Source organism: Urocitellus parryii, chromosome 4 (assembly GCF_045843805.1).
Source record: "Urocitellus parryii isolate mUroPar1 chromosome 4, mUroPar1.hap1, whole genome shotgun sequence".
NCBI classification, from domain to species: domain Eukaryota; kingdom Metazoa; phylum Chordata; class Mammalia; order Rodentia; family Sciuridae; genus Urocitellus; species Urocitellus parryii.
The window spans coordinates 47,189,889-47,216,859 of NC_135534.1; the positions used below are offsets into that span (position 1 = coordinate 47,189,889).

Here is a 26,971-nt window from a genome sequence, read left to right on the forward strand (position 1 = left end):
ATCAGTATTTATATTTTTGTAGTATTTTCCTGCCTTAGTACTTAACTGCTTTTGAATTTTTTAATTATGGAAAATTTTAAACATATAAAAGTTGAGAGAAGGCAGTAACTCCAATGTGCTCATAATTTTATTTCATCCATACCCTCCCTTTCACCCATTGGATTATTTTGAAGTAAATTCAAAACATGTAATTTTATCTCTCTAGTATTTTCAGTTTAGATTCATTATCCTACAGAAGTTTTAAAATTAGAAGTCTATAATTGTGATGACACTGACTTTTCTTGCATGTTTACTCTGTGCTGGAGGCTTTACATTCATATCTCGTGTAATACAGTAATCCTGAGAGACCATCATTGCTCTTTAGAGGTGAAGATACTGGGAATCAAAAAAATAAAAGTCACTTGTACAAAGTCAGATGGCTAGAAGTAGAGAGCCAGATGCCATCCAAGGATTGCTAGATTTTAAGGTCTCTGCTGTCTTTATGTGGTGTTCTCTTCAGGCAATCCAGCCTCTGACTTTGTCAGAGATTGCTTGGTTAATTATTTTGGTAATGGTGGTCCATGGGACATGACTGCCAGGCTCAGGGTGGGGGGGTTCTGACTTTAATAGTACAGGTTGTGCATCCTTTATCTGAAATGTTCCAAAATCGAAAAATTTGAGAATTATATTGGCACTCAAAAAGTTTTTCAGGGAGCTGGTGTTATGGGTCAGTGGTAGAGCGCTTGCCTAGCACATGTGAGGCACTGGGTTCGATCCTCAGCACCACATAAAAAGAAATGAAATAAAGGTATTATGTCAATCTGTAACTAAAAAGAAATACATTTTAAAAAATTTTTCAGATTTTAGGATTTTTGAATTAAGTATGCTCAACTGGTAAAGTCCATGTAGATATTCCTAAATCTGAAACACTCTGAAATCTGAAACACTTTGAATTCTAAGCATTTTGGATAAGGGATGCTCATCCTGTAGTTGAGAGAGTAGTAGAAGGTAAAGTTTGTCTTGTCTCCTACATGGAGAAAGAACTTCTGTATGAGAGAGTAAATTCCTCAAATTCCAGCCTCAAATGAGTTTGCGTAAAGAATTCTGAAGAGAGGAGGTCCTTGAATTCAGTCCCCTTTGTGAGACAGTCACCCATCTTTATAAGGTTTGAATGGAGAATCCATCAGAACTCTTGGTGCAGGAAGTTACCAACTTCAATAAGAGCTGCTAGAGATGCATAGGCTTCCATCACTAAACAATTCTGTCACAAACATTTCTTCTTCTCTTCATTCTTTTTTTTTTTTTTAAAGAGAGAGTGAGAGAGGGAGAGAGAGAGAGAGAATTTTAATATTTATTTTTTTTTAGTTATCGGTGGACACAACATTTTGTTTGTATGTGGTGCTGAGGATCAAACCCGGGCCGCACGCATGCCAGGCGAGCGCGCTACCGCTTGAGCCACATCCCCAGCCCTTCTCTTCATTCTTAACAGAAAACTATCTCTTCACTACTTCTGAGTAGTAGGTAGGCTTTTTTTTTTCCTGCCAGAATATCTCTAATTAATCTCAATTCCATCCAGTTTCCAAGGAAAATGGCCTCTTTCTGAGGCCATTTCCTGGATGTCATGGGTATATCTGATTATCTCAGGGGTTGGGTGGCACTGGGTAGTCGGATATTCCTTGTAAAAGGCAGGTTGTGCTTAAGGCATTGAGACAAAGTGTTAAGAAAAAAAAAATGTGAAGATTTCCACACTTATTCATAAACTTAAATTGTGTTGGGGCTGTGTTGGACTCTGGAGCAAGACAAATGTGGTCCTGTTGGCAAGGAGCTTATGAAGATAAATAATGACAAGATAAAAAATGTGATGAAGTATTTGTGGAAAAGGAAACATAGGGCTTTGTGGGAACTGATCAAAGGAGACTCTAACCTGCTATAGGGTCTGTGGAAAGCCCCTCAGTCCTGGGAAGTTTAAATTGAAACCTGTTTTGTCAAGATGAACAACTTGGGCAAAGACCCACAGAGAAATGGGGTACAGCATGGAAGGTCTACACCAGTTGAACTAGAGTGAGAAATTAAGAGCACGGGGTGGATTCTGGAGATACTTGGGAGCTGAAATTGACAGGACTTGGTGATTGATTGACCTTGGTAAAGATGAAAGAAGTCTGGCCCTAAACTGAAGGAAGGGGACAGTTTAGATGTGGGAAGATTAGTGTGTGGGTCCTGAACAACCCATGCAAGGTATGACCAGCCTTGGTGGGGTCAGAAGTCAAGAAGAATGACTTATAGTGGAGGTTTATGAAGGGGAGTGTGAAGATAGAGATGAAGAGGAAGGCTGTAGCCAATTACCTAAATTGCTCCTTCCTGAAACACATCCAGATATATCTCCTGGAAAAACTCTGGAGGCTAAGGCGTAATTTCCCCTTGCAGGAACTGTTTCGAAAATATTCAAATTGGGGCTGGGGTTGTGACTCAGCAGTAGAGCGCTCGCCTTGCACGTGAGAGACCCTAGGTTCAATCCTCAGCACCAAATAAAAATAAAGGTAAAAAAATATGCAAATAAATGACATTCCTCTTTTGTTCCCTTAAAGAAACTCAATTTTGTTGTAAAGGGTGTTATGTGTTGAGGATAAATGACTGTGATGACCATTGGTGTTCTTGTACATGCACTGTCAGATGAGTATCTTGGGTGGAAAAGGTAAAACTGGGCCTTTCCTTTATTTCTCCAAAGAGTATCTGGTAAGTCCAACTCCTGGAGAGTTATAACCCCATTTATTCCCCTCACCAAAGCCCCCGCCTCCGGTTTCTTAAAGCTAATCCTTCTGAAGCAATGATTCTCAAAGTGTGGTCTCTAAACCGGTGTCTCTTGGTTACTTGATAAAGATACAGGTTCTTGGGCCTATCCAGACCTGCTGATTCAGAGGCAGGGCCCACTAATCTGGGTTGTTAACAAGCTTCCTGGGTGATTCTGATATAGGCAAAAGCTTGAAAACCACTGATTTAGACAACTTACTAAACTTCTCATTCTTTATTAGTTATTCCCAAGTTCTTCTGTTCACCCATAAGTATTCTCCAGATACCCAACATTCTTTGGGCTGTGGTGGCAAGCTTAGATTTTAATCAAATAATCTTGGGTTCTTTCTGTGAGAAGAAAAAAATTTATAAGGCCCATCTCCATGGGGACTTCTCTTAGGCCATTGTGGGTAAAAACAGGTAAATCTTCCTCACCTGTTGGCAGGTAGGACTCATCTGAGCCGCTTGGAATAATCAGTGCATGTCCACCCAAAGACAGTTTCTATCTTACAGATGGGAGGTACAGAGAAAGCTATGATCTGATGGATACAGAAGACAAGAGCCCTAAGTGTTCTAATTTCTGTGTCAATCATATAGAATCATTCAGGATAGACTAGGGTCTGCTGTGATAACAAGAAACAAGATTTTAATGATTTAAAATAAAATATTTTTCATTTTTGTTCTGTGTCCATTGTAGGTCACCTGAGGGACTATGTTCTGTCATCTTAGGGAGGCTTCATTTCTATGTTTTCACAATTGCCAAAGGCAAGAAAAAGGGACCTGAATGGATTATACACTAGCTGTTCCACTCATGTTTCATTGGTCAAAGCAAGTCCCAGAACCACTCCCAACTTCAAGAGAAGTAGGGAAGTGCTTATCCACCATGTACCTAGGGAAAAAAAATCACACATTTTTATTGGATAGCATTAATGATTACCCTTAATAACTCACAGTTCAGACTAATAAAGGAAGTAGCCCTTTTGGGCCTGTTGCCAACAAGCTATGTTTGTTGTATGACTAGAGTACGTGTTTTTTCATTTCACCCTTTCTGTTATGCTATTTAGTTCTCAGTTCTTAGTTCTTTGTTTCCAAAGGGGGGTGGGCATCAGTCATTAGACTCAATAGATTTGTACAAGCTAGTAAGTGGTGGAGTCAAGATTTAAATCCAGGAATTCTGGCCCCAGATGTTGTGCTTCTAAACAACATGCTATATTGCATACTTGAGTGTTCTTCAGGGGACAATCTTTGTTGTTGGCCATACTCAAACAGCTTGCCAGCTGAGTATGCTACTGCTGCATAGACTTTTTAATTGTAATCGTATTTGTGGTAATGAAAATCCATAGTCACTTCACTCTTGCTTGAAAGATGCCAAGCCTTCTCAACCATCTCTTCTGCAGAAAATGTTCTCAAACCTTTTCTTATAGGGCCTCATTTTCAGAGATTGGATCATTTGTGCTCTTCTTAAGCCTCTTTCCTGATTCTTAGTGACGTTTTTGAATTGTGAGATTGGAGCCGGCCCTTTTTTTTGCTAAAAGTGCCACACACATCCTTAACATTGGACGCCCAGGGCTTTGGTTTCAGTGTTGGGTGCTCTTGCACAGGAGCAATTTCTCCTTGGCTCTGGGCAGCCCAGGAACCTGCTGACAAACACCTCTACAGCTCTCAGGAAGGGGAGAGAAGCATTCCTTAGTGGTGACGCCAGCAGCTGACTGACAGCAGGCTGTGTGCACTGATCCCTAGGCTCTGTCAAGCATTTCACGTTGAGGTGGGGCCTGGGGTTGTGAGAGACTATGCGATTGCTCTGGAACTTCAGAAGCCCGCTGTCAGTCTGAGCAGTCAGCTGGAAAGCATGCGGGATCTCCATGGAGGCTCCTAACCAGGAAAGTGCCCTATCTGGCCTGCCCACCCTGATGTCCTGGTGAGTTTGGTTTGTCCCTTCTCTATTTTTATCATTGGATTATTTGTAAAAGAAACACAAGTGAAATTGCATGAAATGTTGAGTGGTATTTGGAGGATAACATTTTAAAAGGTGCAATCTTGCTGAATGTAAGAGTCATCTTCCTGATCTTTGAGTTCTGCTGAGAGGGATTCATTTTACAGGTTGCAGGGCAAGACTCTCCTAAGGCTTGTGCAGATTCTAGGCCTAGGGGCTAGGTATCTCCTGCTGCTATGGGATGTCTGTCTCCTCTTCCTCCTGCTCCTTCTGTAGCTACAAGTTGTTAAAAGCTGGTAATAAGAGATTATCAGCAAGGGAGCAGAAGAGAGGGTACTCCAGAGCATCCAAAGGAGTCCATCCTTCTGCTCATCTGTTGGGCTCTAGGCAGTGAGGCTGAGGTGTTTCCATCTGTGGTTGTTAGAGCCAGCACCTTATCTCTAGATGCTGACAGTCTTAGACTAGCTTTGCCTGTTGCATTTGGTTGCCATGGCAGCAGAAAAAATGGGGAAAAATGGAAACACCTGGCAAACACATGCAGAAACTTGACCGTTCAGTTTTCTTACCTGGATTCAGAAACAGCATTTGTGACAGTCACAGGTAGGGAAGGGATGGGGAGGGGGACCTTAGTTCATTCAGACACCTAGGTGTTGATGTTTGCAGTGGATGATTTGAAGGGCATCGGCATTGGCGTTGGGGATGCAGTCACGGCCACACAGCAACCATGTCTTCAGCTCTGACTCTAGGGTGAAAATGCTGCAGTGGTGGCTTTGCTGTGTGTAGAATAGAAGCTGCTTCTTGCAAACAGTAATTTTGTTTCTTCCTATGAATTTTGTTTTTTCCTTCTTGTGCTCTTGCTTTACTTCCCCCACAAGTCTGGGAAATGCTCAGATCTGCATTAGAAAATGTCATTGTCTAATGAAAAAGTGGCTGCTTGTTAGTCTGGGAGGTTCAGATAGGTTATAAGAGGGCTTGCCAAAGACATAGATTAGAACTGGAGCATCTCTGAGACAGAGCAGAGCAGAGCAGAGGTGGAGGTATCAGTAGAGGTTCAGGGCCAGTTCTCCTCCTGCATAGATACACATTGAACCTGGACAGTGGAAGAGACTGGTCCAAGATCATGCACAGAGCAGGGACGTATGCCAAGACTAAGGCAGTTAGTTCTCTGATTTAAGTTGAGGGGCAAGTCTTACAGTGTTATTTTCATGCCAGGTGAGGGGGTGCTGTTTGGGCTGGCCTCCAGCTCCTGGGGTGGGATGAGGAATTGTAGCCTGTGTTTAAGAGGAGTTGAGGGGGAAGGAGAAGGAACACAGAAAGCCATAGTTGAGTAATGAGGCCACAGTTACTGAATGAAATCCCGTGTCAGACATCCTCCTCCAGGGTGTTGGGAGTTTACAGTGAGCGTTGGCGGTCTGTCTGCGTCTCTTTTCTCTGGGAAGAGGGGGTGTGGAGGTATCTATGCCTATTTGGGACAAGAACTTTCCTTTTTTTTTTTTTTTCCTGATTTTCATTGTGTATTGCTTTTTCCAAACCTCTTAGTTGGTGGGGTAAGCTCCTTAAAAAATGTGCTGGTGTCTGTAATTGTGCCCTCTTCTCATGTACTCCTCCTTTCATATTAGAAATTTTAGCTAAGCTCCCTGTGTAGAATTCTTGAGGACAGATATGAATCTAGGATCCCATTTTTTTGGCCTATCAGTAGCATACACGTGTCCTTTAATGAGATCTTTTCAGTAAGAGATCCTTATTTCCCCATAGCTTTCTAACTTCCTGCTGTAGTCTTAATGACTCTTGACACTATTTCAGAATGGGTTATTCCACAGAGTTTATAAACTTTAACAACAATGACAACAAAAAATTCCCAGATAAAGGGCTGAGGTTTTGGCTCAGTAGGAGAGTGCTTGTCTTGCATGTGTAAGGCACTGGGTTCGATTCTCAGCAACACATAAAAAATAAATAAAGGTATTATGTCCATCTATAACTAATAAAAATACTTTTTAAAAAATAATTTTAAATTTATTTTTTAGTTTTAGGTGGACACAATATCTTTATTTTATTTTTATGCCGTGCTGAGGATTGAACCCAGTGCCCCATGCATGCTAGGTGAGCACTCTACCTCTGAGCCATAACCCCAACCCCTAATAAAAAATATTTTTTAAAAATTCACAGATAAAGCACTCTTTGTTTTTATAGGAAGTGATCGTTGTTTATAAACTAATTGTTTGGCACCTTGAGTTTTCTGGAGAGAAGTGCCTTCAAAATAAAAATAAACTGTAGGTGGGATTTAAATTCTGGGGTCTCCACTAGTAACAGTCACGAGTAATGCATTTCATTTCATGCAGTGCTTCATGGTTTTCAAAGTGTCATTTCAGTACATATAATTGCCTTGTGAGATGAAAGGCAATTTTCACTCCATTTTACAAAATGGAAACGGAGACTCAGGGATCTGGATGTGATTTGTGGGGGAGTCAGTAAGCTTCAGAGCTTGGCTGAGATCCAGTTACCTGGGCTCTTGCTCTTTCCAATACCCCAGGATCCCACTGGTTTGGGCATGGCCTTGGGGTTAAGAACCAAAACCCACTTCTCTCAGACCTTAGGACTTGTCATGGAACAGTCTTTGTGGCAAAGCTCAGGCTTCAGGGTTCAGCTATTGTCTTAAGCAAGTCATTAATCTCTCTGGGACTCAATTTCCTCATCTACAAAATGGAGATGGTAAAACTGAAGTAATACAGGGAAAGGGCCATAGTAGGTGCTTGACAAGTGCCACCTAGTCCCTTTACCTGCTTGACCTTTCGTACCTATCCTTCAGGGTTGGTTGTCCTTGTCCTAACTCTTGTGACATATAGAATAGGGAATGGTCTTGCTATGATCCCTCTTTAGTGCTTCAGTTCATGCCATTGATTGAGCGGCAGCTAAGGCTCCTTAAACAAATTTCTCCAAATGCAGACCTATTGAAAAAAAAAAAAGACTTCTGTACTCATAACCTTCCTTTCTGGTTATATCTATCAATGTTATGTGCATTTGGTTCTGGACATGCAGGAAGCAGAAGGCAGCTCCTTATACAGATGGGGAAATCGAAGCATAGAGAAAGTCATTTCCTGCCTAGGCTCCCCTGAAACATCCTTGACAAAGTTCAGAGTAGAATTAGTCATTCTTCAACTGTTTTTTTTTTTTTTTTCCCCAGATTGACTTTATCTAGTTCTTGCTTCTCTTGTGCATTTCCCATGGGAGGCAGTTGAGCAAAAACTCTAGCTCTCTGTTTTGAACTTCAGCCCACAGCCCTCCAGCAAAATAATTGGCATTCATGTAGCTTAAACCAAGGAAAGTGAGGTCTTTGTTCAAACCATCCCACTGTACTGGGAATCCAGATAGCACAGAAACCCAGCAAGCAGGCTTTTAAGTTAATAGATTTTGTTTAATGACACGAGGAGTCTGCATGTGCAGGTTGTTTGGTCTCCTGTCCCAGGGATCTGCATGACTCAATGTGCCTGAGGGCATGCCAGGGGCATGTGTTTTTCACAGTTGCTTTGTTCAGGGACACAGGCTCTTCTCTGGGATGGGAACATTTCTTGGTTGAGACTTACCAGTACAGTACACCCAGTTTGAGGACTTGAGGACAAATCAGTGTCTTCCCAGGCTTTTAAGTGGGGAATACCTGTGTAAGATGAAATTGGCTGGAACAAATGTACCGGCATTCCCATATCCAAGTGAGAGATATCCCTTGGAGTGTTATCTGAATGTGTCACACAAGGATGTTCCCATTGCTAAGCTTTTGAGGTGAACCACTAGTAGTAGTTTCTATCAGAGCCAGTTTTTCAGCCGAGTAAAAAAATTATTTGGAAACTTTTTTCATATTCCTATTTAATGCCAAGTGGTATCCCCAAGCATGACCACCATTGTTTTTTCTACTTTATAATTCTGGATAACTTGTAGTTATTTCTAAAGACTTATCGCCCTTGAAGGATCTGAAAGACCATGATCCATGTTGAGGAGATTCAGAGGAATATCCGCTGAAGACGATCTTATTATTTGGACAGGGTGGGTAGCTGTGTTGTCCCTTGATCTTTCAAAGAACCAGGTCTTGGCTAAGTCTGTGGCTTGAGTTGGGAGCTGTCCCTGCCTGTGAGAGGCCCTGGGGAGGACATGCTCTGTGTTCATATAGACAACTCAGTCTCTTCCCTGGGGCAATTGAATTTGGACTTTCATCATGTCTTCTCATAAGCTTCCTTTGGGTGTGGCTGAGCAGCACAGTGCATGAGAACTAGAATTGTCATTGTATGTTCCTTTCTTTTCCTTCCCCTATCTACTGCTGTCATTCACTGATGTCCAGAGTTATAGCCACAGTCAGTCCTTCTATAGCCAAAATCTGTTCATAGATGGCTGTCATACCCTCTTTCCTGGCTTACCCAAGGCTGCCATCTTTCTTCCATTAGGGAGGGGCTGGGGAGTGCTGGGGGTTAGAACATGTGGGGAGGCAGTTAGAACTCAAAATTGTAAGGTACAGAAATGGCAACAGTATCCATTTGTTCTGGATTTCCAGGATCAATCACAAATCTTTGTCCTACAGAGAAGATATTGGGTGTCTCATTTTCCATTGATGGAAAATGAGGTAGTCATTTAAAATCATGTTGATGATTTTACAGTGGTTTAAAAAATTAAGATGTAAGTTCACGATCACAATTATGTAAAAACCAAAAAGTGCCTACCCCCTAAAACCCAAAACAGGCATAAAAAAAAAAGAGTGGATATAAATATATCAAGCATTTGGATATCAGGACTCTGGGTGATTTTGTTTACTCTGCTTTTAGCTTTTTCTTATATTTCTCAAATATTCCATATATAATAAGACTCTATTAATAGCTTAAGTGAGAGCAAATTAAATTTGATAAAATCCCAGACAAATCTTTTCTGTCATTGGACTGTATGTCCTGAATTTTGACTAGAGATTCAGTCATCTGCCTTAACCTGAGAGCTCTTCTTCCTTATTTCCCCCTCTGGAAATCTAAAGTTAGGTAAAACCAGCTGAAAACCATGTTTCAGACATAGTTCTGCCTGGAAGCAGGGGATGAAAAAGGCAGCCTCTCAGAGTCCCTTCCCACCCCCAAATGGTGATTATCTCTCACTGCACACAGTGTCTGCCAACAGGGGAGCGGCTGAGCATGGTGACATTCTCCTTCTGAGTGGGGAGCAATAACAAAAGTCTGGCTGGGATGGAGGCCGGGGGCGGGGAATCTGAAGTAAGTGCCTGAGCTGATAAGGAGCCAGTGATCTTTCTGCTGGTGGGATGTGCACCTCCAGCTGCCAAGCATCCCACAGGGCCTGGCCCCTTGGAAAGCTTGCTACAGTGGTCCTGCTGCTGGAACTGCTCTGGGGGCACAGTAGTCTCGGAGACTTGTGTGGAGAATTTCCCTCCTGGTACAGAGGGTTGGGGCTCTGGCTCAGAGCATGTGAAAGTTCACTTCTCCTTTGAGCAGCACTGTTCTTTGAAGAGAGCATCGAATCTCTACAGTGGAAACTGGAATTTCTCCATCACACCTCTCGAAAAGTGAGCCTCTTGAAGGACATCTCAAGTGCTTTTTATTTGGCTGTGACTGGCTGGATTCTCCAGCTCCATCACTTCAGGGTCCTGGTACAGTCCTCCAAAGCAGATTTTTTTCTATTCTTCAGGCAGCGAGTCTCAATTTATTATAGTCTGACTGGCATCAAACTGCCTGGATCCTGTTGCCTGTCAGAACAGTGGACAAAACCCAGCCACCAAACACTGAGACTTCTTCTTAAAGGGAAGCTTACTGGTCCTGGAGTTGGCAAGGTCTTGGAATCTGGTATTGAACTGTTCAAGAGAGGTATTGAATTTGTGTGGAGGTATTTGTCACCACTGCTTTGAAAGACTGGCAGATGCAGGGGCTTTGTGGAGGCAGGTGAGGAGAATGCTCTCAAGTGTCTCTTTAGTGTCGAGCCAGTGTGCTGGCCCTCCCAGGGCAACTTCTCAGTGGAATGTACTGCATCTCTGGGATGCTGATAGGGAAGCACCAGGGATCCTCATTGGGGTGCACGGAAGGCTTCATCTCTTCTGCCTCTCCAGGCATAGTACAAGGGGTTAATATCTTTTATGGCTCTATTTTGGGGCAAATGGAGTGTTCCCAGAATAGTACTCTTTGTTGAGTAGTCTATTTTGGGAGGCAAGCCCCATCGGCATTTATGTAAGCATTCTCTGTGTATATGGGGGTGTGCATGTGTGCGCAAGTGATTTCTTGTTACTAATTATAAACAGTTTCTTTTGGGAGTCAGGGAAATAGAGGTGTGTGTGTTTGTGTGTGTGTGTAAGGGTATGAATTGCTCTTGCCTCCTGTGAAGAATAGTGTGTGCCCATCTGATGGGGCAGTTGTCACAGACACCCGAGTAGGACAGCAAGTATGAGGACCTTAGGACAACAGGCAGGGATGACAGTCTGGGCGCCTTTGTGACTGTCTGGCTGTGGAAATGTGCCCATCTGTCTTTCTCTTGGTTCCCTGAAGCACTAGGGCAGGCCCTTCGGCTGTAGTCTGGAGTCAGGTAGTCTCTAAAAAATCTGGCCTGAATCGTTCTAAGGCCAAGCAACCAATTCCAACATGGAACAAATCTCTGCTACCACTTCCCACTCCTCAGCTTGGCACTAACACATTGGATTCCCCATGTCTCCCCACAGGCCAAACCCACATATGTCAAAGCAAGAGAGAAACCAAAGACCATCCAGCATGGTCAGTGAAACATCCACAGCTGGTACGACATCTACCCTGGAGGCCAAGCCTGGACCCAAGGTGAGTTCCTGGCCACTGGTTCCATCTCTCCCTTTTGTATTTTGCCAAGGTCCCTTATAATCAGAGGCCCATTCGATCGTCACCATAGTTTTGTGAGGGAGATCCCTAAGAAGTATCCTCCCTAAGTGATAGGTCAGGATATTTTTTTTTTAAATATTTTTTTAGTTGTCAATGGACCTTTGTTTTATTTATTTATATGTGGTGCTTAGAATCGAACCCAGTGCCTCACACATGCTAGGCGAATGCTAACACTGAGCCACAATCCCAGCCCAGGATATTGAGGTCAGGAGGCATTATGTCCCTTGTCCAAGAAAATGGGTGATTGCTGAAAGACCAGGACTGATATCTGGGTCCTTGAACACATTCTCTACTTTCCTGGCATGTGTTGAGAAGGCCACACTGTTGTTCCTATGGGCTGTGTGTTAAAGCCTGATGAGATTCTGTGACAGATGGACCTGAGGAAGGGTGTCCTTGGAAAGAGCACCAAAGTTCCTGTGCTCAGTGTGTGGGAACACTGACTAAAGATCAGGGAGAAGAGTCAGCATTGCAGAATGGGGGAGAGTATTGAAGGGCAAACCCAGACAGGAGGGTAAAGATCAGGACATAGGCAAGACATCTATGACCAAAAAATAGCTTTACACCAGAGAGCCATAGACATATTAGAGACAACAGCTGCTGGTGAGTTGGTTGAAAAATCCCTTTAAATTTTTTCTTTGTGACCCAGCTGGGAGGCTTGCCAGGTCTTGAGCTTGCTTTTTAATTAGAATGCTATGGCCATGTGCATGCCTATTCTCTGTCTCGTTGCTGTTTTGATCAAAGGGTGCTGCCACTTAGAGTAAAGCAGCGAGAGCCAACAGCCTTCCTACCACAAGTGCTTTCTTGCGCCTCCCTAAATTCCCTGCTGCTAGAGTTTAACTCTGCTTTTTCCTAGATCATTAAGTCCAGCAATAAAGTCCACAGTTTTGGGAAGAGGGAACAGGCCATTCGGAGAAACCCCAATGTTCCAGTGGTGGTGAGGGGCTGGCTGCACAAGCAGGTGAGGAGGCTGAGGAGTGGGAGGTAGAGGGATGGCCCTTGCTGCATTCCTTCTTTTTTCCTGGCCCCAGGACACAGGAAGAGGCACAAAAGTTTTTGCTCCCAAGTTTGTGTGGGGACAGGTGCATTCTGCCCACCATGCTGAGTGATTTGCTGTTCATTTTTATGAGTGGACTGGCTGCTGAAGGGTTACAGCTTCTCTCCCAAAACCCACTCAACCTCTGACCACTGGTACTGTCGGCTGACCTGGGACCCAGGCCATAGTGTGAATGGGTCAGCCTGAATTCAGCCTTACCACCAATCTCTACTAGAACCTGCCTTCCTGATGTTAAAGTCTTTATTATCATTTGACTGAAAAAGTCCCATCTTTTCCTCTCTCTTTTCTAGCACACATATCTTTAGCACCCCAAATTCCAAATCAGCCAGACTCAGCTCATTGTTTCCACACCCCTTACTTCTCTTTCCCCTAGCCTGTTTTTTCTGGATCTTAATAATGTGGGTACTATACCTACTTTCCTGGGCACACAGGTTAGAGACCTCAGAACCATCACCTGCTCCTCCTTCTCCCACTTCCATTCAGTGAGGAAGTGATATCTCTGTATCCCCCAGGCCATGCTTCATCTCCAACCCCAAGTTTATCCACTTCTAGTCCTATGGCCATGCTGGGCTATGAGCTCCCAGGATGGTGTCTCTTTTGTCCCCTTTCTTCTCTCCTTGCCATTCATTCATTTGCTTCCCAAGTGTTTGACATGTTCTGAATGCTCTCACAGAGCCTATAAAGAGATAAGTGGCATGTGGTTCCTGTCTTCAAGGAGCTCACCATCTGCCAAGGGAAACAGCACATCTCTTGTGTCACATTGTTATCCATCTTGTCATAGCATCCTATTTACCTATGCTGTGCTACCTGTCAGCATCCCCAAAAGCCACCAATCAAATTCTAAGAGCAATGATATCCATTTTAGAAAATCCTTTGTGGGAAGTCAGAGAAGGACATTATGTTGCACACTACATGGGAACATTCCCAAAAAGTTCATTTGATGTGTGTTTCCCCAGTTCTGTTTCTTGGTACAGCTTTCACAGTGCTCAGTCTCTTCTGTCAGGTCTGCCTCTGGCCCCAAACTATTGCTCCCACCCCCCACCCCTCACAGCTTCTGTTCTCCTCTCTTTTAGCTACATCTCTTTTCTATTTGAGTAATTTAATCTCTGATTTTTTTCCATGTGTATGACTGTCCTTGTTGAATAAAGGATGCTCCTTGGAAACATGGAAGGAGAGGAAAGGGATCATAAATAATTCTTCTCCCCTCTTTCCATGCCCTTGCTGACCCAGTGACTGTGCTGTACCCATAACAGGTCTGTGTAGAACACTCTGGACACAGCAGAGTGTAGCTGTGCCTGGGGAGTTCTGAAAGGCTTCCCAAGATAAGTGATGTTGGCACTAGGTATGGCAGGATGGGTAATCCCATTAAAAAGGAAGCAAGTATTGTGTGCCAAGACCTCAGAAATAATCTGGTCAATTTGGAGGAGGTAAAATTGATAAATGGATGACATCATCAAGTTAAATTTGGTTTTAGCAGTTTGATAGAAGCATGAACAAACCTCATGTTTAGGTTTAGAAATTGTCAGGTTTTATTTTGTTTTGTTTTAATTCAAGCCTGTCAAACAACTTCTGCATAAGGAAGATGAATTTTAACAACTTTAGCTAAAAACAGCTCTGAGATTTTCTTAGGTTTTGAAGAGAACTGACCCTAGAAACATTGCTAATTTCCTCCCTTGGCCATATTTTTTGAATTTTCATAGTTATTTAAAATGTTCTCTTTTTTTCATAGTTGTAGTTGAACACATTACCTTTTTTTTATTTTTAAAATGTTCTTTTTTTAATTGGTGCATTATAATTATACATAAGTGGGATTTATTATGCTATATTTGTACATACACATAATTTGATCAATTTCATTCCCCACTAAAATGTTCTTTTTTTATATATTTATTTTTTTTGTTGTTGTAGTGGACACAATACCTTTATTTTCTTTATTTATTTTTATGTGGTGCTGAGGATCAATCAAACCCAGCTCACACTTGGTAGGCCAGCAGTTTACCGCTGAGCCACAACCCCAGCCAGCCCCACTAAAATGTTCTTAATAAATGTAAAGTTTTACATTTCAGATGAATAAAGCCAGACTCTTTTTATAAGGAAATTTTATAGCAAAGAAAATCCAATCTCCACATTGAATGGAAGTAAAACAACAACAAAATCAGTTCCTTATCATAGAGAACTGAGCTTAGTTAAAAGGGAACATTACTTCAGTTAATTAATTAGCTAACTTAAACTATATTCAATACTATGCAAATTCAGTTTTCTAATCAGCCCAAATGAAGATATTTTACAGCACAAAACAAAATAAAAAACTTCCTTTTGTTAAGAGCTGATCCCTTTATTAATAGGAGACCTGTACTTTTGAATTCACATTTTCCTTTCTAAAATAAGGTGGATTATAATAATTTGTTTCCTGGAGACCAAAAAAAAAAAAAAAAACCCTCCTGTGATAAACCAACATTGAATCTAATTTAATGCCCTATTCAAAGAATAGCTATTCAATAAAATATTTATTAATTTATTGAAAGAGTGAATATGGGCAAGTCTTGGATCCAGAATTAGGTTATTAGGTTGTACATGATTGGAGGGGAACAGTATGCTCAGATAGTGTCCTGACTGCTTTTCTTTGCTTTGCAGGACAGTTCTGGGATGAGACTGTGGAAAAGGAGGTGGTTTGTGCTTGCTGATTACTGCTTGTTTTACTATAAAGGTGAGTTTAAGGCTCAGCCAACCAAGAACTGTTTGTGTTAGAGAATGGTGGTAAGGGCACACAATTGGTGGTTTTCTTAAATCCAGTAGACACACTAATAGTCTGAGCTAATTAGTAGCCTATTACCCTGTCAAGTGTGTTGTTTTTTTTTGTTTTTTTTTTGGATACTGGGGATTGAACTCAGGGGCACTCAACCACTGAGCCACATCCCCAACCCTATTTTGTATTTTATTTAGAGACAGGGTGTCACTGAGTTGCTTAGTGCCTCACTTTTGCTGGGGCTGGCTTTGAACTTGCATCCTCCTGCTCAGCCTCCTGAGCTGCTGGGATTATAAGTGTGCGCTACCGTGCCTGGCCATGTTTTTATTTATGTTTATGATTGGTGACTTCACTTTTACCAGTCTCAGCACTGGAAAGTGAGGCTATTGATTTCAAGGAAATAGAATCCAGTTTGTTTACTACTTAGGGTCTCAAAATCCAGAAAATCAGGTTCTGCCCTACTTGAAATATAGTTACACCTTGGAGGCAATCTGGTGAGGTGAGAAGTATAGATAAATTATATTTTGTAACCCATCATCTGGATTTATCCTCTTTGATGTTGGATGGGCAGTTGGTGAATTGAATTGACCATCTGAGTATTTATGGAGGACTACATTAAGTTTGGGACTGGGCAGTGTTGAGAAGGAAGTCTCACATATGGAGGAGAGAAAGACACTTACCAAACAAGACTAGACTATGATTGATGCTTTAAAAGACATCTGAAGTCCTTAGGTGGTTCAGGGGGAGCAACAAGTGAATTATATATCTCTTCTAGAGATAGGATTTGAGTTGGGCTTTTAAGGATGGGTAGAGCTTTGTCTATGTGGGAGGAAACGGGCATCATGAAGAGAGGATACAACTTTGAGTAAAGTTCTAGGAGCAGAACAAAGTATATGAGACCTTCTGGCCAAGTGAGTCTTGCATGGAGAATATACTAGAAGATAAAGCCCAGAGGTGAATAAGGGCCAAAATGAAAGGGCTGTCACCCGTAGACAGGGCGAATTTGACTTTGTGTCCAATGAGGAATCAGAGAGTGCCTTTAGGTTAGAGCAACAGGACCCTCTCCATAGGCAGTAAGACACCACTGGTTAAGAAGATGGTTTGGAGGAAGAGAGAATAGAACTAGAAGGTAGGATTTTTCACACAGTCTTGTAACTTTGCCAATGAGGTTTGCCCCATCCAGAATGTGCCTCCCTGTCCTTGAAAAGACTTCAAACACTTTCTAAAGCCTTCTCAACTTCCTCACAGCCCGGGCCATACTGCCCTTTTCCAGGTTGATTTGAGTGTGCTCATGTGATTCTCTCTGCTCTTGGGGGGAGTGCCCTGTGTGGTTCACCTTAATAGTTCCAGCATTGCACAAAAGTGCCCAGGGAGTGTCTAAATGATTCATGAAGAGGAGATGGCCATAGTCCCGGGGAGAGAGAAGAAGCCCGAAACAGGGTACCCAGAAGGTTGTTCTAATGTGTTTTTCCATTCAAAGACAGCCGAGAAGAAGTGGTCCTGGGGAGCATTCCTCTACCCAGCTATGTGATCTCACCTGTGGCCCCTGAGGATCGCATAAGTCGCAAGTACTCCTTTAAGGTAGTGCCCCTTCTCTCTCTTCTGCATCAATTCCATGTTAAGCTGTTCTGAAAAATGCCTTTATACACACAGTTGCTTTTGGGAGGAGGGAAGTCTGTTAGGAAGCTAGAGAGTTTCAGACTCAGATTAACAAATATATAAATTATTTAAACTAGAATAATATGTCAATAGTAATTTCATGTGGATCTGAACTTTGGAGTCCTCCAGCTTTGTTCAAGTATTAACCTCCCCACCACGGCTACTATATATTGCCTTCTTATCAACTTAATCAGCTAGTGTACCCAGTATCCACCCATTTAGTGTAATTGATGATCCCCACAATGGATTTATGTCAATTAAATTATGAGTCCTCACATTGAGGGATGGGAGCCTGCATGTTGAAGAAACTGTCAGGTTTGTTCACTTTATTTATCTTGTGGTAAAGTCATTAGAATGAAATTGATCAAATTTCTGGATCCCCAGGCAGATGTTTCCACCAGCAGAACCCCTTTTCTGCTTCCTTTGTGTCATGCCATTTGGAGTGTGTTGGGCTGAGATCATTGGTGACAGTCCTTTGGTGTACTCTGACACTTGTGTGGAGGTTGTAGGAAGATGGTGGTTAATCCCAAACTTGGGAGTCCTGAGGCCTTCTCCATTGGTGGCCTCCACAGATTCCTTCACTGCAGTACTTTTTGGGTCCCTCAAGAATGGTGAGGGGATCATCAGTTGTACTAAGTGGCAATTCAGTTTATAGCATTTGGAGCAGAAGTCCCAGAGAACATTGCAGCAATAGCCCTGATGACAGTAGAAGAGAATCCCTGCCCTCTCACAGCTGCTCAGGGTAAAGAAAATGCCATCCACTTCAAGCTGGGTAGGGTCTCCTGACCCTACTGTTCCTCTCACTTGGCTCTCCTATGTTGGGGGTACAAGGTGAGAATTAGGCAGCAGACATTATAGCAGAGTCACCTTTTCCAGGCATAGATAGTTGAAAGACCATGGAAAAGGCCCAGTCAGGACACCCGCCATTCTCTGGAAGGGCTGGCCAGTGTTAACATGTAGTGGCTGGGGTGTTATCATTTGGTCCTCAGTCTGTGAGAGGCTTTTTCAAGTGATCTTCTGCACCAGCATCTTGAACTGGAATCTATGGTGGTGCTTACTGAATCTATGGTGTCACCTATTGTTTTATGCCTCAACCTGGCTGCACGAGCCGCCGCAATCCGGCTGCACGAGCCCCCAGCATCCCGGCTAGACACAGAAACACGAACCGCTCAAGCGGGAAACAAAGCTTTATTTAAAAAGGCCGCCAGCGATCCCTGTGCGTCTTGCTAGCAAGCCGATCGACCCACGTGTCTCACCGCTTGGACCTCCCTCGGAAGTTCCCTCCTACTATACTTCCCCAACCAATGGGAACTCTCCCATTACATGAGTGACATGAGTAACCCGAGTCCCGTAACAGGCCGAGGTGAACAGCAGGAGTCCAATTTCCATATGAAATGTAAAGCTTAACATAATCATATCCTCCTTGGTTCGCTGGCAGTCACCTAAACCAAAAGAGCCATGTATCAATACTTTTGCTGAGGCTCCTAGCAGTTTTAGTCATCTTTTCACTACTGTGACCAAAAGACCTGACAAGAGTAATTAGAGGAGGAAAAGTTTATTTGGGGGCTCATGGTTTCAGAGGTCTCAGTCCATAGATAGCTGGCTCCATTTCTCAGAGCTTTAGATGAGGCAGGACACTATGTCGGAAGAGTATGGTGGAGAAAAGTGGCTTAGGACATCTCACCAGGAAGCAGACAAAGAGAGCTCCTTTCAACAAGGGCAAAATATATGCCCCAAAGGCATGCCTCCAGGGATCACCTCCTCTAGTCACACCCTGACTGCCTACAGTTACCATTCAGTTAATTCCTATCCGTGGATAAATGCACTGATTGGGTTCACACTCTTATAAACCAATCATTTCACCTCTAAGCTTTCTTGCATTGTCTCATACTTGAGCCTTGGGGGCTACCTCACATCTAAACCAGAACACCTACTTTCCTGCTACCTCCCCTTTCCAAGAGAGCACAGAATAAGCTGATACTTCAGCTTCATTTATCAGCAGGTTGGAGCTGTCCTCCCTCATGTCAAGTGTTACTCCAGAATTGCTACAGATCTGTGATTCTGGCATTTTCCTTCACTTTTGAGGCATGGAATAGTATTGCCTTCTATCTGTAAAACCAAGTGCATTCATGCATGTTAACTCATTTAATGCTCCTGGAGAACATGAGAGGTCAGTATTATTGGCTATTTTATATATAAAGGAAGTGGGGGTCAGAGAGCGTTAGAAACTTTGCCCAAAGTCACAAAGCTGGAAGACGATGGAGGCCACACTCTACCCTGAATTCTATTCTCTTTCATTTGAATTACAGGGAGGAGGGACAGTTTCTCACTCTTCTTCTCTGTTTTTCCTTTCATGTCTTCTCTCAGTCACTTCCTGCACATTGCAGGAGGTAAAAGAAGGTTTGAATGATCATTTATTGTATTGTTTAGAAACTCTCCTTTGTAACTCAGGAGCTGTTCTGAAATCATATTGTTCAATGGCTTTTGAACTTGCCTTTTGCAGCCTAAAAGTCTTCCTTAGAAAACCCTCCTTTCTGGGTTGAGCATCACTTCTGGGCAAATATGCCGCACATGGTTTGGGATGGAGCAGCATTTGGAATGTCCTTAGAGTGACTTATTGTGACTATATATATTTCATCTTAACACTTCATTGGGAAGTATAAAAATAGATTCTAAGAAAACATATGTGTGTTAAACTTCTTCTTCTCCCTTTCTCTCTCCCTCTCCCTCCTCTTTCTCCCTGTTCCCTCCTTAGGGGGACTTCACCAAGTGATGGGGATGTAGTTCAGTGGTTAAGCACTTGCCTAGTGTACACAAGGTCCTGGGTTCAACCCCCAACATCCCAAAAAAGAAAGGAAAAGGAAAAAAACAGATTTCACCAAGAATGTTCTCCAAATCTCCAAATCTCCTAAATCTGGGAGACAGAAGGCATCATGTGTTTAGGGGTATTTGGGGTCATCAGGGTCTAAAAGAGCAGAGAAAGCTTCTGCAGATCTGGTCATGGTCAGCAGGTTCTGCAGAAAAGGCATTGTTTTCCTGAGACAGAAAGATTTCCCTTTGGGTTGCAGCATTTTTCTTTGGGGTGCTAGTGAGTGGGCTGTGGGGCAGTTCAGAATCTGTGTTCTTAGACATTCCAAGAAATGCAGTGTTCTGTGTCCTGGGCCTCACAACTTGGGCTCTTCTCTCTGCAGAGCTGAAGCTCTCCCAGTGGTGCTCTTCCCTCCACTTCTCTATGCTAGTCATGCTGGCTTCATCCTGAAGATGAATACTCTGTGCTCTCGTCCTTCTTAGGGTTGTGGCCTCTCCACCCTGCTACTCCTACTAAGTAGCTGCTTATCATGTGGAAGACAGCTTGAATGTCAGTTCCTCTAAGTCATTTTCTGGGTCAGGCCATGTTCCCATTGCCCTCTCACAGCATCCTGAACCTTTTGATAACATTTACTATGGTTGTAGATCCTTGTCCTAGGGCTTCTCCTACTTGTCTGTAAACTGTCATGGCCTTTTTTCAGGCTGCCCCTCCAACTTTTAGGACACACTTTTCTCTCTAGTAAACAATAAATGATGAATTATTGTTGCATGAATAAGCTCAAGGAGGATCAACCAGTTGGTGGGCCCTGGCCTTCTGGGTGTTCCTTTATTTCCCACATATGTTTTTTTTTTTTTTTTTTCCTGTTCTAAAGGCTGTCCTGAGGGGCTTGAAGTAGAAGGATTCTGGCTCCCTTCACCAATTGCTGTATCAAGACCTGAGATTTAAGAGCCAGCAGAGCAGTCACATCCTAGGTACATTATGTTTTTTGAGGGAAATGCTTCCTTGCTCATAGCCTCATTTTTTTTTTAGGCATAGCCTGGTTTCTGTTCAATCATATATAAGTTGCCAAGTAGGATTTTGTTAACCAAGAAGCAAAGAAGAGAGAGGAAGAGGTCATTTCCTAGATGAGACTAGGGAGGAAAGAGGAGACTTCAGGTCATCTGGGCCCTGGCATCTTCCTCAGGCTCAGGAAATCTTGGGCTTGGGTCATTTGGCCAGATGAAATGGGAGCTCCAGTCCTTCTTGCCCTCCCAGTTAATATATCTAATATGCACCAGCACAGGCAGCATGCATTTGGGAACCTGTTCTTCAGAGCCAAGAGCAGCAGGCACACACCTGCTACAGTTTGATTAATGAATGAGTTTATATTTGTGATCTTGCATAACTCCTCTGTGATGCTAGGTGCAACTCTCAAGGCCCATTTGTTGACAGACGTGCAAACTCATGTCTGCATGCTTGAGGCATGTCCTGGGTTGATTCCTGGACAAGGCTGGCTACATGAATTCTTGTACAACAGAGACCTACCATTTCTAGTATGCCTTAGAGAATTCACTGTGTTGTGTCTGGTGGGGTGAGCGCCTGTCCCAGAACCCTCTGTGACTAGGCAGAAAACGCTAAGAATACTCAGGAGACACATGCTGATAAGACATGAATAAGTTCCTTCTCTTTCTTATTGCTGCATTTCCACCTTGCTAAGATGGAGGAATCCATCCTCGGACCAGAGATACCCCTAAGATATACAAAGGAAGAATGTAAGGTTTCTTCAGTCATTGTAGGGGCTTTGAATGAAGGCCAAGTTTGCCTAGACTCCTTTGACACTGGGCTAGGTGAACTCAGACATGTGAATGTCAGAAGAGGTCCACATTTAATATGTATTTTAGACTCAGATGTTAAATGTAAGGAGAAATAAATTCTGAAGGTTTATCTGAGAAGTTTTCATTCACCCATTTTGGAAGCGTGCAATCTTCTTGCTTTTAATTTTACTTTTTAAATTGTTTTTGGTCCTTAGTGGAGTCTGCCTTTCATTCTGGAAACAGATTATAGGACCAGTGATCTGTATAATCACCTTCATTTCTGGAGAGGACCTGCAAGCATTGTACAGAGAAGCTTGGATGTGAAGTCAGATCTGGGCTCCAACTCTTCCTTCATTCATTTAACACATATTTATTTAATATCTACTATGTGCCAAATACTCTTCCTGGGGATACAGTAGTACACAAGATAGAAAAGGTTCCTGCTCTCATGGAATTTATAATCCAGAGGAAGAGACAGATGATAACCTGATGACAAACAAGTGTGTAAAATTAATAGTACCAGCTAATGATAAGTGTTATGAAGAACCTGCTATCTGGGAAATTTACCTAACATCTCAGAGCTTCATTTGATGCATCTGTAAAACAGAGATTCTGTCTGAATTCTCAAGGCTATTGGGATTAAAATGAGACTGAAATCATGGAAATACTTAGGAGACACGAAGTAGGCACTCAGTAAATATTATTTCTATACCATCTTCCTATGTATATTGGGTGAGATTTTACTTGCAAATTTAAAAAAAATTGGTCTCTACTTATCAGAGCACAGGGAGAGAAACTAGTGTAGCCTCTGGTTTGCAAACCATCCCATTTGCTTTTCAGGGGTCATGCCCAGCACCTCTTTCCAGAAAGCACCTTGAGACAGAAGCACTTAATAGATGCACGAGAGTTTTTAATCAAATGTTGGTTAGCTCTCCAACTCTGTAGTGACTATTCAAAGAGACAGAATACCAGCTTCTATGGTGGAAATGCATCACATTTGTGCCATGCAGTTGAAGCACAGTGGGCATGGGCCCCATTTGTTTCTATAGAGACACCTTGCTGTGTATAAAGGTCCCTTGGACAATGTTCTTTCAGTGAGATATGAAGGGGGCATTCTCTTGGTGAAAGTCAGCACCAAGCCACATGTTGCTGCAGCTAATTTTGACTCAGTTCTTGTCTGATTTTAGCCAAACAAGGAATTATGTGCTTCAGACAAACAAAAACAGGTAATCCTAAGAGTCTACTTTTACTGAATAGGGATTAAAAAAAAAAAAAAAGTCTGTTTCTGGGGCTAGGGATGTGGCAAAGGGTAGAGTACTTGCCTAGCATACTTGAGGCCCTGGGTTTGGTCTATAGCAACACACACACACACACACACACACACACACACACACACACACACACAGTTCTTAAGTCAGCATAGCCTGTGTGCTCCTTGGTAAATAGAAATAGGATACATAGGAAATAGCTGCAGGGCTTTTCTTATGGACAACAGACATAGCTCTCACTGGGCCTTACAGCACTAAGGAAGCAGAATCTAGCCCCTGACATTTTCCAGGTGTGGAACCAAGCTGGTTGGTGCTGCGGTTTTTAGTCTGGAAGGGGAAGAACATGGCCAGCTGTTTCCTCCTCCTTGCTCCTAGATGGGAAATGTGTACTAAACTCTCTTTGTCCTGGATTTCCATCTCCATGCTTACAGGCTGTGCACACAGGGATGCGAGCACTCATCTACAACAGCTCTACGGTGGGCTCTCAGGCTGAGCAGTCAGGCATGAGGACCTACTACTTCAGTGCTGATACCCAGGAGGACATGAACGCCTGGATCAGAGCCATGAACCAGGCTGCACAGGTGCTATCTCGATCGTCACTGAAGAGGTCAGTTCTGATGGAGTGTCCCTGCCAGAGCTTCCTACTCTGGGATGGGAACCCAAATAAATCCTCTGATTCCTGAAATTCCACTGTTTACTCCCTGGTACTAATCATTCCTCTCTTTGAAATTCTTTTTAACAATGAGTGCCTCTAGGAGAATCCATAAACAACTAACACAAGTTGCCCACCCCAGGTGGAAGTTCCCCTTTCTTTCCTAGATAGAAACACTAAGGTCTGGAGGGGTGTACCAACTGCCTGGGATATACAGCCATGGGAACTGGTATATTTGTGCTTCTCTATTTTTATTCTTTTCTGTGTGGTAGAAGGTACAACCTTGGGGCACCAGATTGCAGAAGGGAACATGGCTGGCAAGAAAGGTCTTACCAACTGAAAGTGTGCTACAGCTGCCTACCATGTTCAGTGCTTCTTTCCTTGAGTGGCCCAACCAAGGATATAGTGGGGGATCTTGAAATTCCTGAGTCTGTTAGTTATAGATGACACCCTGAGAAAATGCTAAGGAGGAGTAAGAGTGGAGTTGGAGACTCAGAGAGAGAACAGAAAAGCCCCAAAGAAGTATATTTAGCTAGTCCTCATTGGATATGGGTCCCATTTGACTACAGAGACACCTTGGTAGGTGTACAGGCTCCTTGGACAATGTTCTTTCAGTGAGGCTTGAAGTGGGCATTCTCCAGCAACCTAAAAGTGCAATATTTGAGTGACTACAAATGAATTTCACATGGTGAATTTTAACTTTTCAACCTTTTCTAACTTCCAATTGTGTAATTTTTGGCATTCATGTTATTTCCCAGCATTATGCTCTCTTTCTCGAGGCAGATAAACCATTGATATATAGTTATCTCCTTCAACAGGGCAGGTTGGGGTCAGGCCCTATTCTCCAGAGCTCCCTATATAACACCTCAGCCCAAGCATTTATCACACTGGGTTTTATCTCCCCTTCTGTCGTCTTTTCGGTATCCTAGGCTCCACACGGGAATTATCTTTGTGTCTTCCGCACAACATCTAACACAAGCTCTCAAATGACTGTTGAGTAACAGGTTGAAAGAATGAATGAATGAATATGCTGAGCAGGACAGAACCAAAGACTGAGCAGTTTCCCCATGGGCCCTGAACCAGTAGCTCTTTACTACAGGTATTCAGTCGGTTTTGACTCTACCTTCTAGCATTGTCATCCAGCCTGAATTATTCTGTGGTGCTTAGATGGCATGAAAGCTTCTCCAAGTAGCCTGCAGGTGTTTGTTCACAATGTCATTAGCATTCCCTAGGAGAAAGAAACTGAATAGGTTTGACACAACTTATTCTTGGTACACATGCTGGTCCCTAATGCCCCCCCACCACACACATTATTCTTTTTTAAAATTTTTTTTTAATATTTACTTTTTAGTTATAGTTGGACACAATGCCTTTATTTTACTTATTTATTTTTATGTGGTGCTGAGGATAAAACCTAGGGCCTCACACGTGCCAGGCAAGTGTTCCACCACTGAGCCACAACCCCAGCCCTTACACTTTATGTAAAGTCAGAGGGTTTCTTCTTATGTTCCAGCTTTGTTCAATGCATTGTGGCCAACTAGTAACTAGAGTACTGGGTAAAAGAAAATTTGAGAATAACATGGGCCTTAACAGGAAAAGGTGCTGTGATTGACAAATGACATTTGCCTCTCGAGGATTAATTTGCTAGCCATGATTTGGATATTTTTTACTCTTCTTACCTGAAGAATATGTAATTAGCTGTCATCTTTTGGTTTTAGAAGGAATCCTTTCCTTTTATGGTCTCAGGCCATTGTATTGTCTCTAACTTTTCTCTAAACTTTTTGAAATTTATTCCTGTTTTGCTTTTAATAAACTCTTAAAACTCCATGATCATGTTTGTCCAAGATTCCTTCCCTCTTAAAAAAGAAAAAGGATAAAAAACAAAACTAAAAGACTTGTTCTATCTTTCAAGCCAGAATAATAAAGACATAATAACATTTTCCCTTAAGTTCTTGAGAGGAGAAATTGTCAGCCAAGCAATAAAGACTTATTAAATGTTCTGTTTTTCCAGAATAAGATGTTCAGACATTTGGTTAGTTAAAATTATCTGTCAGGCAGACTGAATCTTGCCTCTACTCTAGTCTGGTCTTGTGCATTGCAGAACCACTCTCTGTAAGTGGGTGGCCCCAGGGGTAGCTTTTGTTCTCTCCCTCTGTGATTCTCACCCAGATCCTTCTGTCCTCATTCATATAGGTATTGCTTTCTTGGTGAATGATGGTGTATTAATAGCACTCATGATTGCAGGTGAATGAAAGCATAGAACAATGTACCTTTAAAGAGGGAAAATCATTGGTTCATGTCACTGAAAAGCTCAAGATAGATCCAGCTTCAGAACAGCTGGGTTCAGAGCTCAGACAATGTCATTATAAATCATTCTCTCAGGCCCTGGGCTCTGCCCACCTCTAGGTTGGATTTAGTCTTGAGCTCCACGGGAAGGTCCCTAGCACATCCAGGATATGGGGGTAAGATAACTGCAGTAACCCCAGACTTGGCCATCAAGGTTAAAGTCAGCAGGAAAGAACCAGAGTCTTGTCCAGAGCTCTGAGATCCATCCAGAGTAGACAGGCTGAGAGCACATATTTGTTGTAAACCATCCACTGTGGCCAGGGATGCATCATGCTGATTGGCACAGGCTGATTAGCACGTCTCACTTCTGGGGACAAAGGCTCAGGCTATAAGGGATTGAGAGGAGAGGATGGGTTTCCAAGGAAAGGTCAGGGCTATGGACAGAGGACCCAGAATGGCTTGTTAGAATGAAGTAAATGAAGTAAAGGGAGCACCAGCAACCATTGTCTAGGCTGGCTGATTCACCCTCACTTCCTATTTCTTCTGTTTCTTTTGTCTCCTCCTAGAGCTTAGTCTCTGATTTCAGATAGACTTGGGTTCAAATCCTAACTTTCCTGCTTTCTAGCTATAAACTCTTATACAAGTTATGTGTGTTTTAAAAATATCAGTTTTCCTGAGTTCATAGGATCTTTACAAGGATTAAATGAATGAAAATATAAGGTGCTTACTTAGCAGAGGCCTGAGAGACAGTAGGTGCTCCATAGCAGATATGCTGGCTTTTATGATGTTTGGCTTGGTGATATTCCCCCCCTACCACCACCACCAAACACTCTTCTAGTTTCATCATTAATCCTCTAGATCATGTTGATCATGAGTGTCCTGTGAGCAAATTACACACTCTCCCTTGCCAGGATGTCCCCCTCCTCTTGCCATGTGAGTTGTGGCTTGGTGGTCCAGGCTCCCTGCAGCACTACCCCCAGCCTGCTCGTCAGCTCCTGCCTCCTCCAGCCTCTTCCTGTTAAAATTATGTGGCTCAGGAGCAGAGCTGAGGGTCCCTTGCTTCTCCTCCTACCTTTGTCTTCTCGTTTTCTGCACTGGCTTCTGAGTCCCATGATAGTGCTCCCACCCCACAC

At 42.8% G+C, this 26,971-nt stretch overlaps 1 protein-coding gene across 1 annotated transcript in view; it reads left to right on the forward strand.

Moving 5' to 3' along the window:
* Positions 1–26,971, forward strand: part of Plekha7 (pleckstrin homology domain containing A7) — a 210,750-nt gene that overhangs the window by 128,214 nt on the left and 55,565 nt on the right. Inside the window, exons 5-9 of the mRNA XM_026399024.2 lie at positions 11,382–11,493; positions 12,425–12,529; positions 15,260–15,332; positions 16,852–16,952; positions 23,332–23,507. Of these exons, the coding sequence (XP_026254809.1) occupies positions 11,382–11,493; positions 12,425–12,529; positions 15,260–15,332; positions 16,852–16,952; positions 23,332–23,507 (567 nt within the window). The remainder of the gene's footprint in view (positions 1–11,381; positions 11,494–12,424; positions 12,530–15,259; positions 15,333–16,851; positions 16,953–23,331; positions 23,508–26,971) is intronic.